Genomic DNA, 14076 nt, shown 5'->3' with positions numbered 1-14076 from the left:
AGGGTAAAGGTGTTTCAGAGTGCTTCGTCTAGGTGGGAGGATTAGGATCACTTGGGATTTATATGCATTTCATTACATGATAGAACGAGGAAATGATTTTGTACACTAAGACTAAGAAATATCGGACTGTGGAAGTTAAGAAGTGTCAATATGACTCTTCTGAAGTACACCGTAACCCATGCTTTGAACCAAAACTCCATGTCATCAGGGATATATCAACGTAACAGGCATTGCCATATACATACAGCTTACAGAGGTTTATACAAAAGCAGGTTACGAGAAGTCCACAGGAGGTAGGCCTCTTTCCTCCAACCCAGCGAGGATGTTCTCTTGGAGTAACTTTAAAGCGTCATCCCATGTGACGGCACTCTGGGAGCCACGGGCCAAGCCCACCGGAGATCCCTGCCAGTTGGGTGGCTCGCTAATCTCATCTTTTGCATCTTCGACTAGCCACATCAGCCAGCGAACAACTGACACAGCTTTGTCGACGTCTTTTTCGTCGACAACGACACGCTTCACGTATCGCGCGAGTGATTCCACGTCCTCGTCGAAGGGTCCATCATCGGCGAAGGCTGCGTGCCAGGCGCCAACAGCATCCCGCAAATCGGACAAGCTGGAGAGCTTTTGGGAGGTGAAGGTGGGCCTCTCGGGCAAAGGGGGTAGACAGAGGCGCTTTTGTGGCTCAGAAGACGCCGAGGCTGATGGCCCATTCTGTGTTCTCTGGGCTGTGCTACTGGGGCGTTGAAGCATCCGAGATCTTTTCTGCTCTTCAAGTACTTCGCGACGGATGTCCTCGGGTAGTGCTGCAAGGAACTCTTCCGACACCCCATTCGGTTCAACTGAAGGGGACTCTTGCCTTACAGGCGGGTCCCCATCATGACTAGCGGTAGGAGTAGCGGGCCTCGGGGCGAGGAAGCTCGAATGAGTGAGTCGCAGGTTGCCGACTGCTTTAGTACTTGGGCGACCACGCTTTCTCTTCGTCGGCGTCGTCGGCTTCTTCAGTTTGAGTGAGCCAGACGAAGAAGGGCGGGACGTGGAGGTGACCGGCGCTACTGAGGCTGCAGGCTGTGGGCCACTAGCCCTTGAAGACTGGTCATAGTAGCCCAGGACTTCAGCTCGTACATCGTCCGGTAAAGCAGCTAAAGCCTCTGGGTCTAGCTGAGATTGAGGGGGGAGTTCTGCGCCTTCAAGAGGTTGTGCACGCCGACTCGGGGGACAAGGTGATGAAGGCCGAGATTCGCTGCGAGGCTTCGCTTGTGATATAAGCTTCGATCGAATGTCATGGGGAAGTTCAGCAATTACTTTCGGGTCAGGCTGGGACGGCATGATAAACTGAGTCCCCGATATATTTAGGGGTTTTTGGTTGCTGTCATTCAAGGACGGCCTATGGATGACGGATTCACTCTCTCCTTTGCGAGGACTATCCAAATCATCGGGATCGTGGCTTTGGTGGACGTGCTTGCGAGCGGGAGATGTCTTGAAGTTGAGCTGTTGCTGGCTATTGTCGAGACTTCCCGTATTCCTAGATTTAAGGGGTTCCAATTTGGTCATTTGAACCCCTAGGCCTCTGAGATCACCAGGCGTGATGGCAAAACTTCTTAGCATAGACACAGCCTCTTTCCCCAGCGTTTCTGCTGCATTGGTGGCTACCCCAAGTATCACACTCTTGTTGAACACATCACACTTCCCATGGCCCAAATGTTTGACTGGCTCCAGTGGCGCATCCGCTGCCCTTCTCATTACCTTTAGGGTCAACTGCTTGCCCTTAACCAGGTTTTCGACGAGCCTCCGGTGTAGTTCTTCGCACAGAGATTGCACAAAATCGTCGGCTTGAGCCTGGTTGACGAAACGAATACCCCAATTGACTTCGGCGGAAACAGACTTCCTCATTACCTCAGTCCCAACTTCTGTGCGGTCGATTCCGCGAGCATAATCCCAGATCTTCGCTCCAAGTTTCGGTCCAAGCGTAGAGGTAAGTTTTTCGCGCGTCAGTTCCCTCACATCCCTCACAAGCTTGACACCGAGTTCTTCAAGTTTTGCTCCCAGACTGTACCCAACACCGGGTAGATCCCGGACTGTTAGGCCCCCAATGAAGTCTAGCACAGCGTCCGGTTTGAGTTGGAACTGACCAGCGGGCTTCGCTTTACGCAATGCAACCTTTGCCTGTAGGATGTTCCCACCAATTCCAACCGATACAGCACAGCCCGTTTTGCTCTTCACAGAGTCCCGCAGATTCTGGGCTATCTCGTCTGCCTTTGCCTGTTCGCGATAAAGCGAACCTTCTGAAATACCCCTGCCATCCGATCCACCAGCCTCCAAGCACTGGGTAGTGACATCAATGAGCGCTTCATCAATACTCACACTCTGTACAATTCCATCTAGGGAAAGGATGGCACTGTAAAATTTCTGACTTGCCTCTTCGTACGCAGGGAAATCGTAAGGCAGCACCTTTAATTCAGGACATGCCTGTAGGGCTCCCTTCATCCACATCCCATTCTTAACCCCATGGGCACGAGCTGCGTAGTTACAGCTTGCGATTTCTGAGCCAGAGCCGGTACCGTGCGCAACAGCAACTGGCTTTCCTTCGTATCCCGGATTTTTCAAAGTGGATACAGCCGCAAAGAAGCAGTCAAAATCCACGTGTATAATATACCGTCTTGTGCCAGGAGCACTTTTCGTCCTGGCCGGTTGAGATTGCGATTTCTCCTTCGTTGCTGCTTGAAGCTGGGCCTTCAGTTCAGCTTTCCACGTAGATAGATGATGCAAACGAGATTCCTTATAGAACTGCTGAAGAAAATCCGGATTGACAACGCTTGAGTTCCTCATGCGGGGATCCGTCAAAAGTTGCGCATTGTATGCCTCGGATGTCATGTCCGGTTTGGCAGGGGAAGGGGACGACGCAGGTTTTACGGTTGCTTTGATTTTTGGTGACATGCTACGACTAGGGTTACGGGTCGTATCACTTAGACTTGGCTGAGGCTCTTGTGCTTGACTTTCCCGAGACTCTTGTGGAAGGGGGTCCTTGCTCGTTTCTTCTGTAGAGCTAAAACTTGGGAAGTCACCATAATCCGACTGAGACGCAGCCTTGAGCGACGAGTCAGTCGCGCTATGGGCCCCAACGATAGAGACTGACGGTTGCACAATGCCATCTTCCCCTATGTCTAACTCCTTTGCTCGAGAGGTGTACGGGCTTGGAAGAGTCTGATCTTTGTAGCTCGAGGGTGGGCAATTCGTCTGACTGAGAATGTGCCCATTGTCGAACTTGAGAACTTTCTGAGAATGACCTTCATCCACCACCCGAAAAGTATCCCAGGGAAGTATGCGGCCAGCTTTGATACTCTCCACCACCCATGCCGGTTTTACAATACGATATCTTCGGAACTCTTCCCGCTTCTTCGGCGTGAGAGAGGTTGCGATGATATGGGTGGCCGCCGTCTTTCCGTCAAGATACTGGAGGAAACCGCCACCATGGCTTACGATCAGGCGATGAAGATCCTGGAGAGACGGTTGAGTGTAACCATTTACATGCGCAACCACGCCGCGAAAGATTGGGGGGCAATCCGATGCCAAGGAACGAATCTCGGCATCTAGATTCTGTAACTTGATTTTCTTCCGACGCATATAATCGCCATGCCCCCCAAAGGCCGAAGCCCCATATTCTTCACCCTCCTCATTGTCAAAGGTGTCTAGAAAGTAGCAATTAAAACCACTGACATCATAGCTTTAGAGAGGGTCAACGAACGTACGGTTTGCGATCCGCTTGCGCACGGTGTTAGAGTTTGCTTCGAGCACAGAGCCCATGATGGGCTAGAGACCGGTTCTCATGATACTGACCCACAACGTCAGCAATTCAATTCATGCGCAGGACGCGAAGACGATGAGGGGACTTTTTGAAGGGACGCGGAGTTCGTGACGGGTGGAACAGAGTCATGTGATGCGGTGAGCTCAGGGCGGTCAAAAGTGGCAGACAGGAGGAGATGGAGGCGGTGGGCGTTGTGATTGGCGACTGGATTTTCAAAGGTCCTAAAAGCAAAGAAAAAAGCGGATCCACTTATGCTCCCTTGAGGGATCCGCAGTTAAGACTAGTTGACGGTATCAATCAAAACTTTTCCTCAGCATTCGTTCGTCTCTTCTCGTCCCTTCTCTCGTGGCTTCTGTTTGTTTTTTCCTACCTCTTACTTCTACCTTCCTTTCACTTTTCCTCTTCCTTCTTCATACCCCCGTGCTCTCTTTAAATTCTCGCCCACCATGTCTGGTGTTCAACCTGTTGCCGTCTATGCGCTCAAGGTGCCTGCTGGAGGTGCCCTCATTCCCGCAGTGCCCGATGCTGCGGCCATGGTAAGTCAGATGGTACCTCATAGATATTGAGTCGTCAAGATAGAGTCTAATTGTTATGCGACAGTTCCGTGTGAGCATGGCTGCCATCGATCCTGACGAGGAACCTGACTTCGATGGACACGATACCAACCAGCGCCCCAGAGCCACCCTCAGGATCGTGCGCGCTCCCCCCGGACTGGACCTTGAGGACGACTCGGACGAGGACTACGAGGATGTGGACTCTGATGAAGATTCTGATGATGAGGAAGTCAATGGCGGTCCCAGTGACAAGGAGAAGGCTCGCAAGCTCAAGGAGCTTGCCGCTCTTAAGGAAATGGAGGAAGCCATGGACGAAGATGACGAGGACGAGGATGACGAGGATGGAGATTTCGACCTGCAGGCTGCTATCTCTAAGCTCGTCAAGGGCAAGGGCCCTGCTAATGATGACGACGAGGACGACGAGGACGATGAGGGCCTGGAACTCGATGAGATGGTCGTCTGTACCTTGGATACCGAGAAGGTATGGTCTCTGCCTTGACCGGTGCTCTGTACTATACTAACAATGATGCCCTACAGAACCTCCAGCAGCCTTTGGACATCACCGTCTCTGAGGATGAGCGTGTTTTCTTCAAGGTCACCGGTACCCACACTGTTTACCTGACCGGAAACTACGTCATGCCCACCGACGAGGGCCGTCATTTCCACGATGAGGATGAAGAAGATGAGGAAGACTATGACCTTTCCCCCGACGAGGATGAGTTGGATCTTGAGGCCCTCATGGGCGAAGACGATGAGAGCGATGACCTTGATGACCTCGAGAACCCCAGAATCACCGAGGTTGACAGCGAGGAGGAAGCCCCCAAGCTTGTTGACACCAAGGGAAAGAACAAGCGCTCTGCCCCCGCCGATGAGGAGAAGCCTGCCAAGCAGGCCAACGGTGAGGAAACCTTGAGCAAGAAGCAGCAGAAGAAGCTTAAGAAGAACAACGGTGACGCTGCTGCTGTTGAGAAGAAGGAGGCCAAGGAAGGAAAGGAGGCCAAGAAGGTCCAGTTCGCCAAGAACCTTGAGCAGGGCCCTACCCCCTCCGGCCAGGACAAGAAGCCCGCCGAGCAGACCACTGGCACCCTTGGTGTCAAGGAGATTAAGGGCGTCAAGATTGATGACAAGAAGCTTGGAAAGGGACCTGCCGCCAAGGCCGGTAACACTGTTGCCATGAGATACATTGGAAAGCTTGAGGACGGCAAAGTCTTCGATGGTGAGTGACCACTCTGATTTTCGCGTTAGATGGAAGCATTCGCTGACCGTATCTTTCTGTACAGCCAACAAGAAGGGCAAGCCTTTCAGCTTCAAGCTCGGCAAGGGCGAGGTGATCAAGGGCTGGGACATTGGTGTTGCTGGTATGGCCGTTGGTGGTGAGCGTCGCATTTCGATCCCTCCTCATCTGGCCTATGGCAAGAAGGCTCTCCCCGGCATCCCGGGCAACTCTAAGTTGATCTTCGATGTCAAGCTTCTTGAGATCAAATAGACGCTTCGCCATTTCTATGTATTCGGTTGCATATTAGCTTGATGTTTGGGTATCACGGTGGCAGTGTTGTCCATATGGATGTTTCTTTCCTATCTTCATGCTGTTAAAAAATGGTGTTTTAGGGGCTTCAAATTTCAGTTTAATCCATTTATGTCATTTGGTACTGCTTTCCATTGTGATATCCGACTTGTTTCCTTGCACTCTTGTGCATGTATACCGTAGGGATGAGGATATTACAAATAGTTTGCGTATTTTCTTCAATAGACCAGCAAAAGAGAATGGTATGATTCTCAACCTTGGTCTATCTCATGGTATGTATAGGAAAGCCGTTTCGTAGGGCAACCGTGCCGCGTAAGTCGTGACTTCCTCCAACCATCGAGGCAGATGTTCTTCCAACTTCCTCTTCTCATTCATTCGCCTCATATAATACTACTACCTCACACAGTGGCTTTCGCCCTGCTCGATCAAATATCCTCTCTTTGAATATGCACGCTTATGCTACTAGCATAGAGGGCCCAGAGAACATTCTTTCCTGTACTGCTATGGTCAACCCTTGGGAAGGTCATTTCTTGGAAAGGTGATAATAGCAGCAGAACAAGTTGGAAGGCCTCATCTATTTCAAACTCGCATTGCCAAGCCAATGATATTATCTATCGCGTTAAAGCACGGTTCATACGACCATGTCAGAGTCAGCTTCTGATGCCTCCGCGGCTCAGCAGGCCAGAAGAGATAGAATCCGAGTTCGTATCGGGAGAAGAAGTTCGCGGTTAATATCTTTACTCGGTTTCCGAAGCTCTCCTAACGGTAAGCTATTGTATTGCAGTGCTATCCCATAATCTGTCACCACGCGAGCTGATAACCATGGCTTAGGTCCTACGCCGAGCGCTATTGAGCCAGGCCGCCCTTCACACACACAAAGTTATCCTCAGGGAACGCAGTCATTTCAGTCTCTGTACACACAGCGTACACAGGCTTCTCGGAATGCAGATGCTAGAGAGGTCGAAACTGCCCATGCCCATCCCCCTTCTTCCGCGAATCTCCACCGTCGCAGTTCCAGTGTATTGTTTATATCAGTCGGTCATTCCAATAGGCAAAGAGAAACACATAAAGGTAAAACAGAGCCTACAGGGCCTAAATGTCTTGTGCCACAGAGGAGTCGGTCCACGCCAGCCGCATTCACCCACCTCGTGTCGCGCAAACTATCAACTACTTTTGGAAACCCAACGGTTATTCGTCGTTCACGTCTACGTCAACGACCAAGCGTCCGTATTGTTGAATTCCCGGTTGTTTCCATCCCCAACCTCAATAATCAAGGTGATAGTGCTAATGATAGCTCCGATCCTTCGAGCTCACCTACCGGTAGCGGCTCTCCATTAAGGGCCAAATCAACGCCTCCAACCTCGGCAGAGCCATCTATCTTCCACGAAAGAGCAGAGCACTATCATGACGATACGGTTGGATGGAAGCCGACGTTAGGCACACCAAATCCTGTCACAGGTAGAAAGCTTACTCCAATCGAGGAGTCTCCCGGCGTGTCACCAACGGTCCGTACTGTTGAAGCTGCTGCGAATGCTAAGGTCTTCTTCGAAACCTACTTCAGGTCTATCTATTCTGAAATCAACCAACGCTCACAGCGACAGCGAGAACTCGAGCAATACATACATTCACTACCTCTGACACTGGAGGAGAAGAGCCGAGTATGGCAGAACTGGATTGTCCAGGAACAAGAATATCTTCGCCAATGCCGAGTGCTCAAGTCGCGCTTCCATAGTGCTTGCCATGGAGAGACTGTATCAGTTGCCGGATTTGAAGTTCTCAAAGAACTGGGTAGAGGGAGCTTCGGTGTTGTTCGCTTAGTTAGGGAGAACAAAACAGGCGACACTCCTCCTGTGCCGACACGCCATCGCTCTAAGCCTACCGATTCTAGGGCAGCCAGAGGGCGCGAGAATCATCGTCGGAAAGTTATGGCTGGAGAGAAGAAGGACGTCTTTGCCATGAAGGTCATCCGAAAGTCAGCGATGATACGCAATAGTCAAGAGGGCCACCTGCGCGCTGAGCGGGATTTTCTCGTGGCGTCCGCAAAGTCTCGCTGGATCGTCCCTTTGATCGCAAGTTTCCAGGATATCAATTATCTATACCTCATCATGGACTACATGGTTGGTGGTGACTTCTTGGGTCTGTTAATGCGGCGATGCATTTTACCTGAAGATATCGCCAAATGGTACGTTGCAGAGATGGTACTGTGTATTGAGGAGGCACATCGACTTTGCTGGATTCATCGGGATGTCAAACCAGATAACTTCCTAATATCCGCCTCAGGACATTTGAAAATCTCAGACTTTGGTCTGGCCTTTGATGGCCACTGGGCCCATGACCAAGTTTACTATAACGATCACCGGTACTCTTTAGTTAAGAGGCTAGGAATTCAAGTTGATGGCGATGTTGAGGACCAGAAAGAGGAACGAACAAGAAAAGCCCAACAAGGCCCGTTAAACAATATCGACGACACAGGTACCTTCATGCCCCCTTCGGTAAATCTTCTTGAATGGCGGGATAAACATCAGATGCGAAGGCTGGCAAGGAGTGTAGTCGGTACTAGTCAATACATGGCCCCTGAAGTCATTCGGGGAAGTTTGTATGATGGCAGGTGTGACTGGTGGAGTGTTGGGATTATCCTTTATGAAGTAAGTCTTCCAGCCCCGAAATGTTTACATGTAACTCATGTGCCCAATACGAGCTATCTAGTGTTTGTACGGCTTTACACCGTTTGCTGCAAAAGATCGAGAAACGACGAAATGGAAGATTCACGTAGGCTTGTGTCCGGCGAGACCTTAAACGTTACTGACGTCTCATATAGCATCACCACCAAACATTACATTTCCCGGGAGAGTGGGATACGGACAGGATTGTCTCACCGGAGGCAAGTGATTTCATGAACCGCTTACTCCAGGAGAAAGAGTATCGGCTCTCTTGTGATGCGTACCGCCAAAATGATGTTTTGAATTCTCGATCAACAGCAAGACATCTCTTGTCCAGTATTGACCCCCAGAGCCGAAGTTATCGAAACTTCTATGTGTACCCTAACGATGCAGCCGATATTAAAGCCCATCCATTCTTTCGCGGCATCAAATGGGAACAGCTCCATCAGTCCAGTCCGCCCTTTGTCCCAAAAGTTAAAGGCTGGGAAGATACGAGGTATTTTGAAGATGCTGGAAGCGTGGTCGACAATGACGACATTTCGATCACCACGGATGCCCAAGGTTCCAGCGATGGGGCAGACGATACAGGACATAAACTAAAGCTCATGCAGAATCAGGCAGAGTCACGGCAAAGGCAAAAGGGGCCTGTCCCCAACGAGAACACTTCCATTGTTAAAGAACCCTCTGCTAAGGCGCTGAAGAGACAGAAAAATAGCAAAAGACCGAGGGATAAGATGCTACGGGACAAAAGGATTCAGAAGACCGTCCTCAAAATACGCAAGGAGGGAGCCTTCGTGGGCTATACATATCGCCGACCCAAGGCTGTTGCAATGGCCTTCGCTCCCGAAAGGGGCCGGCGCTACCTATCACGAGGACATCTGTCCGAGATCTATGGATTGTAGCATGTTCAACAAGTCGAGGTATATCTCACTGTGCAGCCCGTGGATATGTTTCAGTGGGCAATTCGAACGGCGCGTGCCAAAAAGCGCAGGGCTTTCATGTATTTTTAGATATCAGTACTCAATGACAAATTCATACGAAGACCTGAACTATAGGCTCAGGTTAAATTGCTAGATGCTTATTAACCTTCTACTAAGGTACTGCATTGCATGTAGTATCATAAATCTCGGGGAGAGTCACGTCATAAACCCCCATATCACAGACCGAAGTCTTCAAAAGAGATAATGCGAATAAAATAAGTATGCTAAGGGTATCACAAACAAAACATGATAGCAGTGACCTCGCCAAATCCGTCATAGTAGAATGAATACTTCCCAGTTTAAATGGCGGGAGGAGCGCCCATAGCGAAAGCAGAATCGCTGACACGGTCTTCGGGTTTCATCGTGCCGTTGAGGAGGGGACAAAGTCTGTTGATTCAATCACAAGAATGTTAGCGTTCCGCTACTTTCGACCCTGACTTACGTCTGGATATGAAACTGGGTCCTTGGGGGGTCATTTGCGTCTGGGGGCCAATCTGCATATTGATATTGCCGAGGTCTGAAGTAGACATCTGAAGCATTGCAGCCGGGGTCCTTGTTCCTCTCCTTGCTCTTGGGCGAGCAGAAAGGGGTTCAGGGGAAGTGAAAGAAGAAGCAAAGAAGGGGAGAGGGGCTCTATCAGAAGCACAGAGGGGATTTGCAGAGGGGACGCACTTCTTGTTGGTCTTGATGTGACCGACTTGGCCGCAGTTGGCGCATTTGCGTTGGGTGCCTGCTCCTTTGCCGCTGCCGCCGGGGCCTCCGTCGGCTGGGGAATCGCCGGCGGATGTGCGGGTCGCGCCTTTTTTGTTTCTCCCGCGCGAATCGTCGCTCCTTGTTTCTGTTTAGACGGCTGAGTTCGGCTTCGAGGCTGTGTGTTTTGGTAAGTTATTGCTTTGTTTTCTAGGGTCGGGGTTGAGATGAGGGTTATGTTAATGACGTACAGTTTCTTGTTGCGGGCGTCTACTTCTGGGTCGCCTGTTGGTTGGAGGTTCTCGAGTCTGGGGTTGTGGTTAGTTTGAGGGTGCTGTTGTGGTCCTCGTGTCGGTTGTACTTACTTGGTGGTTAGAGCCTCCAGCTTGTGGCGATGTTGTATATAGTGACGGATGACCCGAGGATCCCAGACCATGGTTTCTTTGGAATATATCTGGCCCTTGTCGTCCTTGTATTGGCGAACGATGCGCAAGACCTTACCTCTCTGATCCGGCATGCTCATTTTGCTAAACTGGCTGGTTGTTTCGTCATCACGGCGGCCCGGGCCTGGTGTGGGGGCTTCAGATCTCGGGGTAGGCTTGTTGAATTCTTCTTCTAATTCACGGTCAATGTCACTGTCATCGTCCGAATGCTCGACCGTCGACGAAAGGCTAGCTTTTTGCGCATCCCAAATCCGACGGATCGAGGTTTCGTATGACTTTTGTTGTCTGGCGACGTTGTAACTGTGACCGCCGAGCTCTTTCAGTCTCTGGGCATCTAGCTTGTCTTCAACACTTTCGCCAATGGCCTTGAAACCTCCCTTCATGGAGGTCTTGATGAAACTAAAGCCCTCGCCACGGCCGGTGGGGTCACCCTCCCCATGTAGTTTGAGCATAGCCTTGCCCTGGGATGCCAGAAGGAAATTCCGAGTCGCCTTCCAGGGAGCCATCTGCTGTTCGAAACTCTCTGTCTCTTCGTCATTGTCCTCGTCACCTCCTGTTTCGGCATCGTTGCCATATCCCGTGTCATGCAGATGCTGCTGGCCGACCTGCATCGATTCCAGGAGACATACGTCCTCGGGCTGAACCCATGAGCGGATTACGTCCTGCTCAGGGACGGGCTCTAACGGCACCCAGTATTTCGAATCTTTGTCGTGTTGGAGGAAGTCCTTGACCTTCTGGCGGTTCTGCATATCACTGGTGCCAGGGATGTGAGCGGTGACGTCGCTGATCGAAAGCCGCAGATCAGGGCTCTTCTTCAGGAGACGGTACACAAGCATCTTCATGCGATTCTTTGCAACAGTGGTGACCTTCCTGGAATGAGGGCCTGGAATATCCACGGATGGGAACTGTTGACCAGCGACAAACAGGTTTTCGATGTTCCTAATAAAGTAATCACTGCCTCCGGAACCAGTGCTACTACGTATAATTAAGAAATCCGTAGACTTAGCCTGATGTTGGAACAGTGGAGCCCGATACATCGAGTTGGAGATGGCTGGGGTAATCTCGCCTGGGTCAACATGACCAAAAATGGAGAAAGGACTCTTATCCTGAGGTAGGAGAACTGCTGTTTCACCGATTTCGGCTTTCGGGCGAGTGGGATCGTCCATATTCTTCCGGCGATAGTAATTAATAATTCGATTAGACATACCAAAATTCGACAGCATGACGGGGACTTCCTCAGAATACTCCACCAGTAAGGCACTGGAGTTGTCGGCAAGGGACAGTGCCTTGGTCGAATTGTACAGTGTCTTGACATCTTTGCCCCTTTGGTGCTTGCGTTTGATATAAGTAGCGTTTTTGAACCAACAAGTTTGGCCGGGCCGGAAAGCCAAAGCTGGGCGATGGAATGACCGAGCCTCTGCTTTGGCAAGCTCGGTCTTGTAATATGGCCATTGTAAACGAAGAGCCGGCATACTGTGCTCGAGAGTGACATTGCCCAAGGTGCTTCGGACCTTGTTCTGGTGGTTTTGTTTCAGCATATCGTATGCTTGATCGTTCGATATGTTATACCGCGAAGTGAGGCGGCGAGTGACGTTTACATCCATCTCATCCCGATTAAGAGCACCAATAGCCTTCGGTTTCTGTGTCGCAGATTCGGGTCCCCGCTCGTCGAGGAGAATGTGGGGATCGTTCATGTCCACTGTCACCTTTTGGGCGATGCGTGATGTTGCTCGTTCGGGATCATCAATCAATGGTACGTCTATATGAGAGAAAGCGATCAACTCCGCCGGGTCTCTACCAAGCTTGCGCTTTTTCACTGGGCGGGTTGTTTCCAAAAGCCAATCATCTTCAGCATCCTCTGGCTCTTCTTGGACAATAGGCTCATCAACATCCATGATAGAAATATCGCTCTTGACGTCCCAGTCCATACAAACAACGCGAAGGTCGTTCAACGTAACACCCCCCGGCAGCGCCTCGTCGGTATCTGTGTCGAAGTCGAAATCTTCCTTAACCTCTTCTTCCTCTTCCTCCTCCGGTGCAGCCTCGGCAACGGCCACCACACCCAGATGCTCTGACTCCAGCGAGCGCTTAAACACCTGACCACCTGATTTAAAAGCCCTCTCCTGATCTTGAGCGAGTTCGATGTTGACTTTGCTAGGGAGCACGGGTTTGGGAGGCTTCAGAGGTTGCTTGCCGAGAAAGAAAGCTTTCTTGTGGGGAATAAGTTCGAGGAAGCGAGGAAGAGTTTTGCGATCAAATTTGGGGAACAGTGAGTGTAGAAGTTCCTCGACGTTTTCTGGTGGTGCAGGTGGGTTGTCCGGTCCGACAGTCGACATGGCAAATAGAGCTTGTTGTAATTTCCATGCTCGCAGAGCCGCTGGGTCCATATCCTCGGCCACCGTACCCATGTTCTCGTCATCCAAAATGACCTCGTCTTCTTCCATGGCCATGGGTTCCGGCTCAGGAGCGGGTGTCTCAACCGTCTCCGGCGCAGGTTGAGTCTGTTCGTCCTCTTCAAACAAATCACGGGTATCATCGGCATGGTCGTGAACAGGAGATGCAGGTCCCTCACCGAAGAGGTCATCGAGTTCATCGCCACCTTGTGGTTGTGGTTGTGGCTCGTCTCCCTGGTCCCCAAAGAGATCTTCTTCTCCCGCTCCAAACAAGTCTTTGTCCTCATCCATAGCTACCTCGCCATTTTCTGCGGGGACATGTGCTCTCTCCTCTTCTTCAGGAAGCTCATCGTCATCGAAATCTTCGTAATCCACCGCGTCGTCTGCTTTCTCGCCAGGTTCCAAGTCCCGCTGTAAGAAATCGAATGACATGCCGCCATCTGCGAGGGGCCCGTTCATCTGGCGCATAACACTCTCGAAGTCGGCATCTTCGGCATCGGGTGCCGGTAGGTCGGTAGCGTGAGGCATATTGAAGGTAGCAAGTCGAGAGGATCAAACGACCAAATCTTCCTTGAATAACAAAGCGAGAGGGACAGTTCGATAGTCGGCGATGCTCGGACAACTGGACGCTATGAAGGAGCGCGCATCGAGAACGATGATGACTGCGCGAAAATCCGACCGGCTATCAGGATTCTTGTGTCCGCGAGATACAATGAATTGTGGAGGGCGATTGGAGCTGGTTTCGCGGCAAAGCAGCTAGGTCCGACGTAGCTTATCGACGGAGTAACACTATCTCCGACTCACCTTACTTTCAGGGTGTGTGTCACGTGGGCGTACCTTTTGGTGGGGCTGAAACTGTGATTAACTAATTGAAGGGCTGAACCTTACCGGGTGGATCATCGTGGAATCCTCAGGCCAAGACTTGGGTCGTTCTGAAAGCTATTTTGCACCAAAACTTGAATACCCTAATTTACGTAGTATATTCATACAGAAGAAGTCATTGTTCCCTCATATGATAATATATATATA

General features: G+C 50.8%; 4 protein-coding genes across 4 annotated transcripts; 2 read left to right on the top strand and 2 right to left on the bottom strand.

The window, feature by feature from the left end:
* Positions 1-273: 273 nt before the first annotated feature.
* On the bottom strand, positions 274-3801 carry ANOM_007807 (putative DNA damage repair protein Mus42; the record flags this gene model as incomplete). Its single annotated transcript, XM_015553063.1, has 2 exons — positions 274-3686; positions 3747-3801. 2 exons carry the CDS (start codon positions 3799-3801, stop codon positions 274-276), a joined length of 3468 nt encoding a protein of 1155 aa, XP_015405938.1.
* Positions 3802-4248: 447 nt separating this feature from the next.
* On the top strand, positions 4249-5842 carry ANOM_007806 (FKBP-type peptidyl-prolyl cis-trans isomerase; the record flags this gene model as incomplete). The annotated part of the gene is made up of 4 exons (XM_015553062.1): positions 4249-4338; positions 4403-4837; positions 4894-5572; positions 5637-5842. 4 exons carry the CDS (start codon positions 4249-4251, stop codon positions 5840-5842), a joined length of 1410 nt encoding a protein of 469 aa, XP_015405937.1.
* A 680-nt stretch (positions 5843-6522) lies between these two features.
* Positions 6523-9443, top strand: ANOM_007805 (serine/threonine-protein kinase; the record flags this gene model as incomplete). The annotated part of the gene is made up of 4 exons (XM_015553061.1): positions 6523-6646; positions 6713-8526; positions 8588-8650; positions 8700-9443. 4 exons carry the CDS (start codon positions 6523-6525, stop codon positions 9441-9443), a joined length of 2745 nt encoding a protein of 914 aa, XP_015405940.1.
* A 173-nt stretch (positions 9444-9616) lies between these two features.
* On the bottom strand, positions 9617-13575 carry ANOM_007804 (DUF3591 domain-containing protein; the record flags this gene model as incomplete). The annotated part of the gene is made up of 4 exons (XM_015553060.1): positions 9617-9908; positions 9964-10051; positions 10194-10519; positions 10577-13575. The coding sequence occupies 4 exons, from the start codon at positions 13573-13575 to the stop codon at positions 9821-9823; spliced, it is 3501 nt and encodes a 1166-aa protein (XP_015405939.1). The 3' UTR covers positions 9617-9820.
* Between the last annotated feature and the right edge of the window lie 501 nt (positions 13576-14076).

The sequence above is a fragment of the Aspergillus nomiae genome, assembly GCF_001204775.2.
Source record: "Aspergillus nomiae NRRL 13137 chromosome Unknown contig00177, whole genome shotgun sequence".
In the NCBI taxonomy this organism is placed as follows: domain Eukaryota; kingdom Fungi; phylum Ascomycota; class Eurotiomycetes; order Eurotiales; family Aspergillaceae; genus Aspergillus; species Aspergillus nomiae.
This window is presented reverse-complemented; position numbering and strand designations above follow the sequence as displayed.